Source organism: Neodiprion virginianus, chromosome 4 (assembly GCF_021901495.1).
Source record: "Neodiprion virginianus isolate iyNeoVirg1 chromosome 4, iyNeoVirg1.1, whole genome shotgun sequence".
Classification (NCBI taxonomy): domain Eukaryota; kingdom Metazoa; phylum Arthropoda; class Insecta; order Hymenoptera; family Diprionidae; genus Neodiprion; species Neodiprion virginianus.
Window position 1 is genome coordinate 8,648,693 of NC_060880.1, and position 12,954 is coordinate 8,661,646.

Below are 12,954 nucleotides of genomic sequence, written 5' to 3' on the forward strand. Positions count from 1 at the left end.
CAATCGCCGTTTGGAATCAACGCGTTGATTGGTCTACGAGGCCGCAGCGTGATTTTCAGCTGTTTCTCTCCTTTTTTCTTTATGTTCTTGTCACGTTTGGTTTTGTGATGGCGTCAAATTCCGAGCAGTTGGCGATTGTTCTCATATTTTTCAAAATATGCAACTGCTTTCATGTATACAACACCCAGTTTAAATGAAAAATGAAACGGTCGAAAATTGACATAATCAACGCGACTGTCGAATCCTACTTAAAACGGAGGCACTATCATCAGGTATGTACATACGTGCGGTTATTAACACTCGTACGTGTCTTGAAATGCGCGTAAAGCACGGTTACGTTCTAGCCTCCTTGGGTTAATAACATAACCTTTCTTAATGTTTACCAAATATATTAACAGGAGAGTGACATTTTTCGTAAATCTGAACGCGGAGATTGTCAAACCAGCGCCGCCGAAATGACTTTAAGCACGACTGTCGAGTGCAGTACTTCTCGTGAGAATTCAATCGTCTTTAGCGCTATTACAAACGACGCTGGAGTCGCTGATCAAGCATATCACAAGTATGTAATTATTTATTTCTGTGCTTCAACTATAAGTTTTCTTACAATATTGTACATCTGATACCAAAACACTGTCCCCCACGAATTTTTCATCCCAAGTATGAATATGTTGAGAGTAACTTTCTGTCATATCTCAGTTTACAGACAATTATATCCGAATGAAGCAAAAAATACTTTTTGTGCTACTGTTTTACTCGTAATAGGTGAATTTTTCAAACAAATTTAGATTAAGCATTGTAAAGCTCGGTGATAATTTAACGCTGTTGAAGACAATAATGCCCTGTATGTTTTAATGGTGAGAAATTATTTTCCATGTTGGAAACAAGACTTTCAAAATAAAAATCGACCTACCTAAACATGAAATATTGAATCATTGTTAAAATATTCGACCATTAAACGCGCTTTAACTTCTAAACAATCGAGTTTTATCGATGATGTTATTATACTCGTACCGAGTTCCAGTAATAAATTTCAGAGAGTCGAATAAATTGTGATTTTGTCACAATTCGTGACTATGAAATGGCTAAATTGTTGCTCAACATTACACTGATCTAGTTTTTCAAAATTGAAACGCTTTTTAATTAAGCTTGCTTTTTCGAACGATTGAATCTGCAGATACACATACGGAAATTGATTCTACGACCGCTAATTTTTCTTCTCTGTTGACTACATTAGCAATGCAAAACATCAATCCGTAGCATGCCGCCCGAACAGTTAGCAGCGACACGTTACGAGCTAAAATTGTCCATCAACAATGTAATCCACTAGGGAAAAAAAATTAGCAGTCACAGAATCAATTTCCAAATGTGTGCATGACTACTATTGAAGAACAATGCGCTTCGTCAGCCTAGATATGATTCACATTTTTTTGCATCGTATGCTGTACAAAAATGTTCACCAAAAGTTTTTTATGCTAAATCAAAATCTGAGTGCAGAATTTACTTATCTTGATGCGTGCTGCAGTTCCGCTGTTTTAAGAAAATAGCTCCAATAGTGTTCTTTGCTTCATTGAAATATATTTTGGCACCAATGTGCGAAAAACACCTTTTCACAGGTCTATGATATGCACCCAAAAACCTATTTTCTGTACCTTGTACCCTCAAAACACCATAGGGTCAAAATTGATCGCAGCTCAATTTTCTTGGATTTTCAACTAGATACATTGAGCATTTTACTTATTTATTGATGATATGTTACAACTGGCATACTACTTGGTAGTTTGCGGTACACAAGAGATCGACTAATTTTCGTACAGTACCAGGTACACAGATTTGATACAACTTGCAGTAGAAAAGTGTACCACTTACGCCTTATGCTGCGGAAGCACTCGGGGCAGGAGGTATAAGTTCTGTAAGCTGTGAAATTCAGTAGAGGGGATTTATTTTAACATTTTACAATCAAAGGCAAATGGATGTAATGTAATGATTTTTGCACACACACACACACACACACACACATATATGTATATATACATATCGTGAAGTGGCGTAAGCAGGTAGAGGGTCATAATTGAATCTTGGGTTTTGAGAATATACGAATTTCAATTTTGCTAAGAATTATCTTTAGAGTATCGAATCCTCAGCCATAGAGATTGGACCAAAAGTTATGGGAAATAGGGGAATTTCATGAGACTGACGTTAGTAACATTAACGCCACTTTGAAAGTTTGAAATAAAAATCATTATTTCACAACGTTGGTATAACTCTGAAGGAATGAATTTGAGAAATAGTTTTATTAATGCGCTGTTACCTTTTACTAACATTCAGTCAATTCCAAAGTTGCTAAATAACGAGTGGTTCGATAAATGCGTTACAATCATGTTACGAAGTTCAATCTGATTAAAATTACAACTCGCTTTCACGAGGCTTACGAAAATCAGTACTCCTGAGGAATGGATCAAACATTGCACCTGTAGCACTTGGAAGAAAGGTGTTTTATTCTTTCAATTTATCTAGAAGAATGTGAATTAAAAACCTCAAACAACGGATTGTTTTAAATTCATTTGTGAATAAGGTCGAAGTTCCCAACATTACGTAATGAAACAGTTTTTTAAAAACTTGCTATTCCAATTACTTTAAAATTGTAATAAAATTAAAAATCACGGTGCAATTTAAGTAAAAGATTCTTATTTTATAATTACAAACCGTGTAAATAAATACAGAAATCACATCATGATTACTTCTTTTCAATGTTGACTTACATTAATTTTACTAACTTGGACTTAATTCTTCTATCAAGTTAAAGCTTGTAACATTGTTGTAAAAATGTATTTTTTCAAAATCTCGTCATTTCAATACTTTGTGTCGTTATGCTGACATTACTAACTTCAGCCTCATGTTTTTCTAACCTAGTACAAAAATATTTAGCTGGGTGCACAAATTATTCCAAGAGAACTGCTATCTGCATGTCGATGCTATTTCGCATTCGGATCCCATAAAACGAGTTGGCAAGTGCAGGGTATTAGAATTACCCTGTGCCCACTTATGCCCAGCAAATCCGTCATGAAAATGAATCGAGGGCTGTCAGTCTGTATACACAGTGAGTCAATTGAAACCCCGAGGATGGTTGACGAATTAGGCCAAACCCCTCAGCCAATCTAGCGAATGTTCGGTATATACGCCTATGAGAAAACATGATTTTTATATGTCAAGACAAGCCTAATTGTTGACATTTCCTACTGTCGTCTTTCTTTTGTTGTCACATCTTCATTATTGTTTGTTATTCACAGTGGTTACCTACATGTAGACTTGAAATCTTACTTTTATAACAACACCAATGATTTCTCGATGTTATACTATACATTTGTCAGATTGGTTGAGGGATAGGGCCTAATTCATCAACTAAGCTCCTCCCATTCTCCCATTTTCAATTGACTGACTCTATATGTCTTCAGCGAACGATTTTTGAAATAGTCTCAACAATAGCTCAATTTGAATTTTTGATTCAGCTTTTTTTGTGGCACAATGAAACTCAAATCTTCGACTTACGGGGAGTGGGCAGCAAAAATAAGCCGAAAACAGAATAAAATTCAAATGACATTTGTGAAGAACTGAATCAACATACGTACATTTTCTTAATTGCAAAGTTTTTGCTATGAAATTCAGTGATTACTGTTTAAAGAATATAAATATTTAAGAGAGATATGAGCGGATAAAGAAGACCACGCGTCTCATACGCTGCTCCCTTATTGCCACGATTTCGATTGAACGGTTGGAGTTTTCAGGAATTTTTAAGCGCCATTCTCTCCAGAGGATCTTCCTCTACAGACTGCACCTAAAATTTTTGATATTACATGAAAATTAATACAAAGGCGGTTAAAGTTTGAAAAACATCGAAAAATGAATGACATTTGTTGTAATAACACCAATAAAAATAAAATTTTCTGCATAGACATAGGTTCAGTTTGTAGAGAAAGGTGATATCTACATTTTTTTTTTTATTTACGCCAAGGTCATATCTTGAAGCGTTTATAAGTTATTGTGGCAAAACTATAGACAAACGTTATTTAGAGAAAAACAAATGTAAATCTGTACCACACCCGAACGCACGGTTGTCTTTAACACTCAATATCTTGCTTTATTATTAATATTTTTTTTGCACTTGCCAATAATTTTCATGGACAAAAATGTGACAAACAACCTATAAATAACAAAAATTGCGTATGTATTTTCAGTAATTTATAAAGGCGAATTGAATTTTCACCACATTTTCAGCCGTCAAAGCCTTCCCGTTACCCCTGAGCTCAATTTTGCGAATTTTTCAGTTTGTCTTGCGCCAAAATGTTCGGGAGAAATTGTAGCAACAGAATTAAACAAAAAAAAAATTAACAATTCTGAAAGTTTTTGATGCCTACTCCCCTCAACTGTTAGTCTTTGGAATGTTTTTGTATTTCATATCTCACTACTAATGCAAACTGTCATCTCGTAGAATTACGATCTGTAAAAGGCTTCTTCTTACAGCTACCTATAGTAAGAATACAAGCAGCTGCTTTGGAAACTGACAAAGTTGAGCTCAGTTTCATAAAGTAGATTTTCTCATAAAATGAACAATGGAACAACTTCCTCTTCCGTTGTATCCTGTATGACATATTGTAAACTTTGATTTTGTAGATATTACAGTTATAACTAGCAGATTTTGTTCAACAGAATCTCTACTGGTTACTTGGGATAGATTTCTCATATGACCCCTTTATCGTTAGAAAATATCATTTTATTAATACATTTCCAACTTATCTCCCATTTTGCTTTGAATAATAGTAATATTCCATTTTTTTTCCTCTACCGAAACCTTGTTTAACAACAGAATTCCCTTCCACAGATTGAAAATATGGATCCAAACAATAAACAATGAAAACTTGAAGATTGAACTGCAAGGAGTATTATATCCGATATTCTGTCATTTATATCTGGAGATGTTGCATGGCGGTAACAGACAGACAGCTATTCAGTTTTTAAAAATGTACCAAAATGACTTTGTCTCTGATACTGAACGAGACTTTTTAGAAGAACTATCTAGCGTATTTTCTATTCAAGATATAGAACTCAGGCCATTGGTTAATGCGTTCAGAACAAGAAAATATAAGGTCGATATGTCAGACGATGCTCACTTTTGTCTTCAAAAGTTTCTCGCCAAACAGGGACATGTTATTTTAATGCAGGTAATGTAATAATTGATTATCACCTTGTATCTTACAACAAGAGTTACAAAAATTTATTCAATTTTCAATATAAAGAAAAAATTATCTCTCATCTTCTGTTCCTCTGATATCAGAAATTATGACATTATAATTGCATTTCAAACTAAAAACATAAAAATCGTTACTTTTTGGCAACCGATCAGGTGACTATAAAATATCCTTACACGAGTTTTCCTGCTGAATTGTTTTTCAAAATCCTAATATCATTGTTTAGGTAATAAATACACATGTGACAATCATCAGAAAAATACCAGAAGTACATCCAGATGAAGATAGAAGTTGTGAACGTGGACCGAATAGAGAATCGGTGATTAACGGTCATGTAGAGCAACCTTCGGGCACAGGTGTAGATCGTGAAATGCGTGAACTCCAAGAAGCTATTCGATTGATTCGTAGTAACGTTCATCAACCATTGAGGGTCTATACAATTAATAATGCCAATGAAAAGTAAGTTTTAGTAAGTTTCATGTGATTTGTATTGTTTTATTAACCCTAGTCGGTCACACCTCAGTAAAATCGCATAATGGTCACGCTGGGTGAAACTCACCCCAAAAGTGATTTTTAGCTTCAAAAATGAGTTTTAAAAATCAAAAAAAATATCCAGGTACTGTTTAAAGATCGCAGAAAAAGGTCTCTTAGTTTTCTTAATCAAAATTGATTGTTTAAATATTTTAGAACATCGGCAAAGTTAAAGAAAGTGCCAAAAATTTTGAAAAAAAGGTCTTTTTTTCGCATGAAGAATAGCACCACGAGGTCCATTTCCACGACTAAGGGACTCTACGAGGAGTTTGTAAAATGTTTTCGGTGAAATTCACCCAGAGTGACCGATTAGAGTTAAGGAGGAACTCCATGCGTCAGGTTCACTTACCGAAAGTTTTTTTCATCGAACATTCCAAATGACCGTTTTTTTGGAAATAATTCAACGATTACGGTGACAAAAGCTTTCCAAATAATCTTTCGTTCAGAATTATTAATTTTCTTTTTTTTATGCCAATCGAAGAAATGAAACACATTTCTTCCGAGTTTAAGCATGGAGCCCATTCTGAATGATATTTGAAAATTTTGGTATCTCTCTACTTACCTAGCCATATTTCATCCAATAGCAAAATTAAATTAAACCCGAATTTAAATAATTTTCTAACTTTCAATATAATATTGTGAGCACATAAAAATATTTCCACTTCTTTAGCGCTAGCTGCGGTTCAATTACGCCGAACATAGACAGGCTAGCAGCCGGATTTAGCACTTCTGAAATAAGACTGTGGGGCATCTCAGATACGGTACTTACAAGGCCAAGACTTAAAGCAGCGCCGCTTAATTTTGCATCTAACAATCCATCCACCAGTAGAAGTTTATGGACCGAGGACCATATGTAAGTTTTATTCAATGAATGGTATACGGAAATTTCCGTAAATTGCATTTACTTTCTGCTCTAAGGATTTTACTAAATCGACCAGTCATACTATACATTTGCACCTAGTGACATTAAAAGTTTCATATTCATCTCATGACTTGTGTTTTGGTGTTTTGAAGGGATGAAGCAGGGGCAATTGTGATGCGAGGGCATACAGACGTGGTGCATGATTTAAAATTCATTCCCGAAGCTGATGTTCTTCTATCTGTATCTAGTGACAAAGATATGAGAGCATGGCGACTGAGCGATTATTCCTGTGCAGCTATATACAAGTGCATACCACATTTTATTATCCAATTATAGTTTTACGCTAGTTTTATTATACCTGAACCATAAACAGCTTTTAGCAATTGATAGGCATTTAAACAATACCAATATATACACGTTTCACCAGCATTTCGTGAAACTTTATCAATATATTTGTCGAACATTTGTGGATAATATATGTGATCATCAATAACAACCTTTCATATTTCAGCGGGCATAATTATCCTGTATGGTGCATGGATACCAGTGTATTTAATTTGTACATAGCAACTGGTTCGCACGATCGTACTGCCAAACTTTGGTCGCTAGATCGAACTTTTCCACTTCGGATATTTGCGGGTCACTTTCTAGATGTTAATGTAAGTAGTTATCATGTGTTTTTTTTTGATCAAGTTGGAGTTTAAAACAGGAATGCTTATCGCAACTGACATTTTAAATTTGAATTACGAGGATGTGAAAAATATTTATCCAGTATTCTTTTCAGTGCATTAGATTTCATCCCAATGCCCGATATTTAGCAACCGGTTCAGCAGATAAAACGATAAGGCTATGGAGCAAAGATGATGGTAGTTTGGTTAGAGTTTATGTCGGCGCTCGTTCAACAATTTACAGTCTTGCTTTTAGTCCAGATGGAAAGTATTTAGCCGCTGCTGGTAAGTAATTCCGTAAATACAAGTCAACGATAAGATGTATTATGAATGCGGACATTGCTATGACATTACTAACGTCATCGAAATATCACTTCTGTCCAATAATTGTTGTAACTATGAAATCGTTAGAAATCGTCATAAGAATTCTGTCCAACAGGTGACGACAAAAGTGTATCTATATGGGATTTAGCAACGAATACCCAGTTGATTGAGTTAAAGGGTCACCAGGATACAGTAATGAATTTGGATTGGAGTTCTGATGGCCAGTATATTGCTAGTGCCAGTATAGATGGAGTAGTGCGACTTTGGTCCACCCAACGACACATAAATACTAGTAATGGGTATGTATGAAACTAAATTACAACATATTCAATGGGCTTTGAAATTCCAAGACAAAATATCACCTTCCAATCAGAAGTGTGCTACAGAAAAAAATCTGAATGCGATCATTCACATTGAAACTAAAATCATCTACTTGACGGAGCTATTGTAGATAAATGTTGATAAACGAATACTGGTATAATTCAATGAGTGTGAATTTTTCAGGGACAACACAAACTCACAATCTGGACAAGACAATTCTCAAGTATATCCAACAAATTGCTCAAGTATTCTATCGCTACAATACTACCACAAGAATGACTCACTTGTTTGTATTGGAACATCGTAGGCTAATGTGTGTATACTACTGTCACTGAGTTATGAATTATTTATTTTATTCTCGTCACTGGAGGAAAGGAAATAAGAATAAGTGAGCAATTACTGTATAAGGCCTCATAATAGTTGACAGTATTTGTATTTATCAGCATTAACCATAACTATCTAAATTTAATAAGATCATCAATTTTCATTTGTGTTGATGGCTTTAGCGATAGTACTGTTGAAGATTTTTTTTGTTAGAAATTTTATAATGAATTCCAATAAACCATTTGATAAATACACTACATTAACGATGAGAAAAAGTCATGCGATGCGAAATTGTCTATAAATTCCGTCTTTGAAAAACAATGCGTATTTCAATGTGCGATGAATAGCAAAATGATCTGTACAATATGCTATTTTAACCTGCATTCTCAACGATTGGATTGAAATGCTTATTTATATTATACAGACAGAGATCTGAAAAAATGCTACATGCGTCTCTGGGCTGTCGAATAATTCTCTGTAGCACATCTGAGCAAGATCTGATTGTAAACATGCGAATTTTCGAAACGATATAAATGTTAGGAGCATTTTCACATAGTGAGTTACATATTCCTTTCAGATACTTTGTACTAAATTATTCTTTATCTTTAATGAATAATCTTGTTTGGATTGAACATCACTTTTCACAAATCAAACATGCACATTAACACATTGTTCTGAATCTATTTTGATACTAAATGCAGTTTAATTCGTGATTCTATAAACTTATTTCACTAACTGTTTTGAAATGTATCTATAGAACGACCCGGAAGAGTAAAGAACAATTTTTCAGTCTAACATCCAGCACCAAGAACCTAGTCCTCCAGGCAATATGGTTTTACACAAACGAAATTATATACTTGCTAACACTACTCACAAGTAGAACGAAGTGCAAATAATAATTGACATTCGCTATTTTTTATGCGTTTTTGTAAATGTAAATAGGATGGTCAATCTCAATTTTTTTCTCTGCGGGTCTTTGTATGTCCTCCAGTAAAATTGTACATTTTTCATTTCGCAGTATCAATCGTGATCGGTCTCCACAATTTTTGTAAAGTTTTTATTGTAATACCTTGAGATGAATGTTTGAGAAAACTTAGAGCAAGAAAAAGACTCAGTTATTGAGATATGATGAAAATTTTTAGAACGTTTTCCACTTTTCATATCTATCAACTGTGGAGTAACATTTTGTTAATCTTTGAATTGTGTACTTGGGTGTATATAATACCATCCACGTTCCTCTAAGAAAGTGCTACTTCGCCTTTAACCAAATCTTTGTAATAAGCCGAACAGAGAATTTTTTTTTTTTGCATCAGTAAGAATACAATTGTTTTCGGAAACGATAATTCGTGCAAATTTTCGACTACAAATGAAGGCACTCTTCAGACGCACTATAGGAGGATGAGAACAGTTCTGAGAGTGAGACAACCAGTGTACAGTGTGTACCAGTGTTTTAGAGTTAAGCATCTATTCTGCAGTATGATACAATTTAGTACAAATATTACTAAACCATAAAATTAGCATGCGAGATTTTACTTATAATTTGAATCTCAAATTAGAACGCAAATTTGATTTCACTAATAATATCAATTTTCTTTCTTACTTGCTTTTTTTTAAAACTATCATATGTGTTTAAAAACGTACCCGCCGTGTTAGGATCAAGCGTTTTAAATTAAACCAGAGTCGTTGTTCTGTAACTTTGTCACAAGTATTAAAGTAAATTCTCTTCAAAGCTGTCTTTCAGTATGTTATTATTTTCACTATTAGCAAATTGGAGGTGGTTTGAATTCCAGTTCTTGCAAAGCTCTTAGGGTTTTGGTTTATTGCGCTAATCCCTTATGCCCTTCCTCTACGCCAGCGGCTCTGTGCCCTTATGAAATTGAGTTTGTGGGTAGCTAACCAATTTTCGTGGCTTTCGGTATATTTTAGATATATTATTTTATGCATACTTTGGTTGAGCTACGATTATACAGTGAGTTCGGAGGACTTTTTTCTTTATTACTACCAACTTGTGTATATATCATTGATAAAATTTTACGTAAAACCTTCATACTCTTATTAAAAACATTAAACTGACCAAATTTAAAATCATATACGGCGTAGCACTGCATGCAGGAACTTAGCAGAGGCACAATGTTGTAATGGCTAACTGTTTTATCAGTGCCTATTAGTGCATATTATCGAGGTATGGGACTGTTCGTAACATTTTCAAGTTTCTAAACTGTTTCTAAATTATCCATCTTTCTAAACTGTGTTTCATCCTCACAGAATGGCACCTTATGTCTTTATTTTTCTATATAATATACTTTGGATCTGCCTAAACTGTTGTTACTCATACTTTAACAAGTTCTGTCATTTGAAAATATACCCATTTCCAATTTATCTTTTTTCATGATGTCCAGCAACCGAGAATTCCTCAAAAATCGTGAATTATACAGGATGTTGAAAAAGCGCCCTTGAAAATATGAGAATTTCTTATAGCAACCTGGGTTTTTTTTTGTAAACATCGACCAAGTCCCAAAGGAATATTTTCATCAAAATAGACTCAAGTAAAGTTTCGACACGGCGATGTTTAACATTTTTTTACGCGGGTATTAGAAGAACAAGGTCGAATTTTTACACATAGTTAGTACAAGGTTTTATGAAGTTTTTTTGTTAATTGAAAATATCAATTGACAACGGACTTATTGTCCTTCGGGAACAGATAACTTGAAGGAGCTTCATAGCACCATAATAGTTTGGTAATAGTTTCTTTGGTTGCTTTGTATTCTATATACTTTTTTTCTTAAGGGAGTGCCTAATCGATTTCGACGTTATCGTATAGACCTCCAAATATCGAATTCACCAGCCAAACATTTGATTTCGCAGATATTCTTCATTCGTATATCAGACGATTTGTTAGTATAAAAAATCCTGTTACCGTTTTACTTGTCGATTTGAATTCTTTTAAATACATCACTTGTATTCAGTAAATTTTTATCTCTGCAAACCAACACTTTGATAATGATGTACAAAAATACTATAGTGTTGCCACCCTACTTCATAGTCCTAAGTGATTGGTGAACCAAATTTGATAACGAGTAAACATTATATAAAGTGTTTACAATTAGCTCCATGATGTATATACCGATAGTTGATTTTACCTAGTTATGTATGCACAATGGACATACTCGTCCATAAAAAATGTAGTATCTCTTAAATTCGAATATTATGGAATATTTCGTTCATTTTTAGTTCACGTTGAATACTTTACATTGTTAAGTACCTGAACAATATTGGCATAGTATAATTTTTGGGCGTATATGTAAGTGTACAGAATATTTAATTCTTGTTTGCCTGGCTCAGAATAATTCGGAATAATTTTGTTTGCTTCGTTAGTTTGAATAATTTTTATCCTTCAACTGAATAAATGTTTGAATGGGTATTTGCGAGGAACTTATAGCAACTACAAGTTTGCCTTCTTTCCAACGAATGGTTTAAATTTGATATCGTTTATTTCCTTGAATAATTTTTGGATTCAATCAGTACGTGAAGCAAGCATCAACATTTGTGAAATCAATTTATCATTGCTGCTAACTAGACACATAAAATTACCAACTGCAACTTTATGTGTTGTTGCTACAGTATTGAAATACTGATAACGGTATTAGTATTTTTAAATTCTAACAATCCTATTTTATATGTATTTTATGTTTGGTTGCAGGATATTAGGAGGTAGGTAGAAGTAACTTCTGTAACAAGTTATAATATAGAACAAGGAACAAAGACACTTGCAAATGCTGGTACAAATCAACTATTCTTTACATGTAAGGCAGAACAAACACGATATTGAATGTAATGTGAATTTGGTAAATTTTTCATTCAGTCTTGTGCATTAGCTCATAAAATTGTCTTCATAGCTAGAAAAATTAAAATTCGGATATAACATTCGGTTTACAGGCAATTTATGACACAAGTAAACACGTTTTAATTTATTGAGATAGATAGGACAAGCAAGTGGTGTAATGATATTAAGAGTGAAAAGATAAATATATAACAATAACAATGGAAAATATTTTTTATCGGTTAAAGTCGTCTTCAGTGACTTTATTTATACGTACATAGTGAAAACTCGAATCGTTATAATGTGAAGAAATTTCTGTTATAACTTCATGCACGCTGTATAAACGAGTCATATATAATTATGTATATCCACATGTATACTAAATACATTTCTTCCTCTTTTACGGTTTCGAATTCATTAGTTTATATCCTTGATTCCTAATCCACTTAAATAATAATATCTTAAATTATTTCACAAAACGAAAATACAATTTTAAAAGCCTAATGTTTTGACACAATTTTTTTTAATGAATTTATATGCATTCCAAGCATTCGAATTGTTCACATTTCTTTATAAAGTGATGAAGAATGGAAGTAAACCGTGGTTAAAAATTTCAACTTCAAGTTTAGTAAATCAGAAGTTAAATTAGATAGCATTTGTCACTTAGAGATGTTATCAGATGATTACGTAAACTAACGAAAAGTTTGTTTTCATTGATGGCAGCATTACCTAAGAAAAACTGTTACCATAAAGAACGCTTTCCATTTACCGTAATACCATGATATTCATGAATAAAAACTGTGTTTCACAATTTAGGGGTAACCAATTGAATAGAGGTTTAAAATTTCTGTAAAATATTTG

General features: G+C 33.5%; 1 protein-coding gene across 1 annotated transcript; it reads left to right on the top strand.

Annotated features, from left to right (window-relative positions):
- The first annotated feature begins 88 nt into the window (after positions 1-88).
- Positions 89-12,496, top strand: LOC124303937 (TAF5-like RNA polymerase II p300/CBP-associated factor-associated factor 65 kDa subunit 5L). Its single transcript, XM_046761801.1, has 10 exons — positions 89-272; positions 399-559; positions 4,877-5,216; positions 5,470-5,702; positions 6,445-6,627; positions 6,789-6,941; positions 7,148-7,295; positions 7,421-7,589; positions 7,744-7,927; positions 8,133-12,496. The coding sequence occupies exons 1-10, from the start codon at positions 201-203 to the stop codon at positions 8,254-8,256; spliced, it is 1,767 nt and encodes a 588-aa protein (XP_046617757.1). The 5' UTR covers positions 89-200; the 3' UTR covers positions 8,257-12,496.
- Positions 12,497-12,954: the final 458 nt, after the last annotated feature.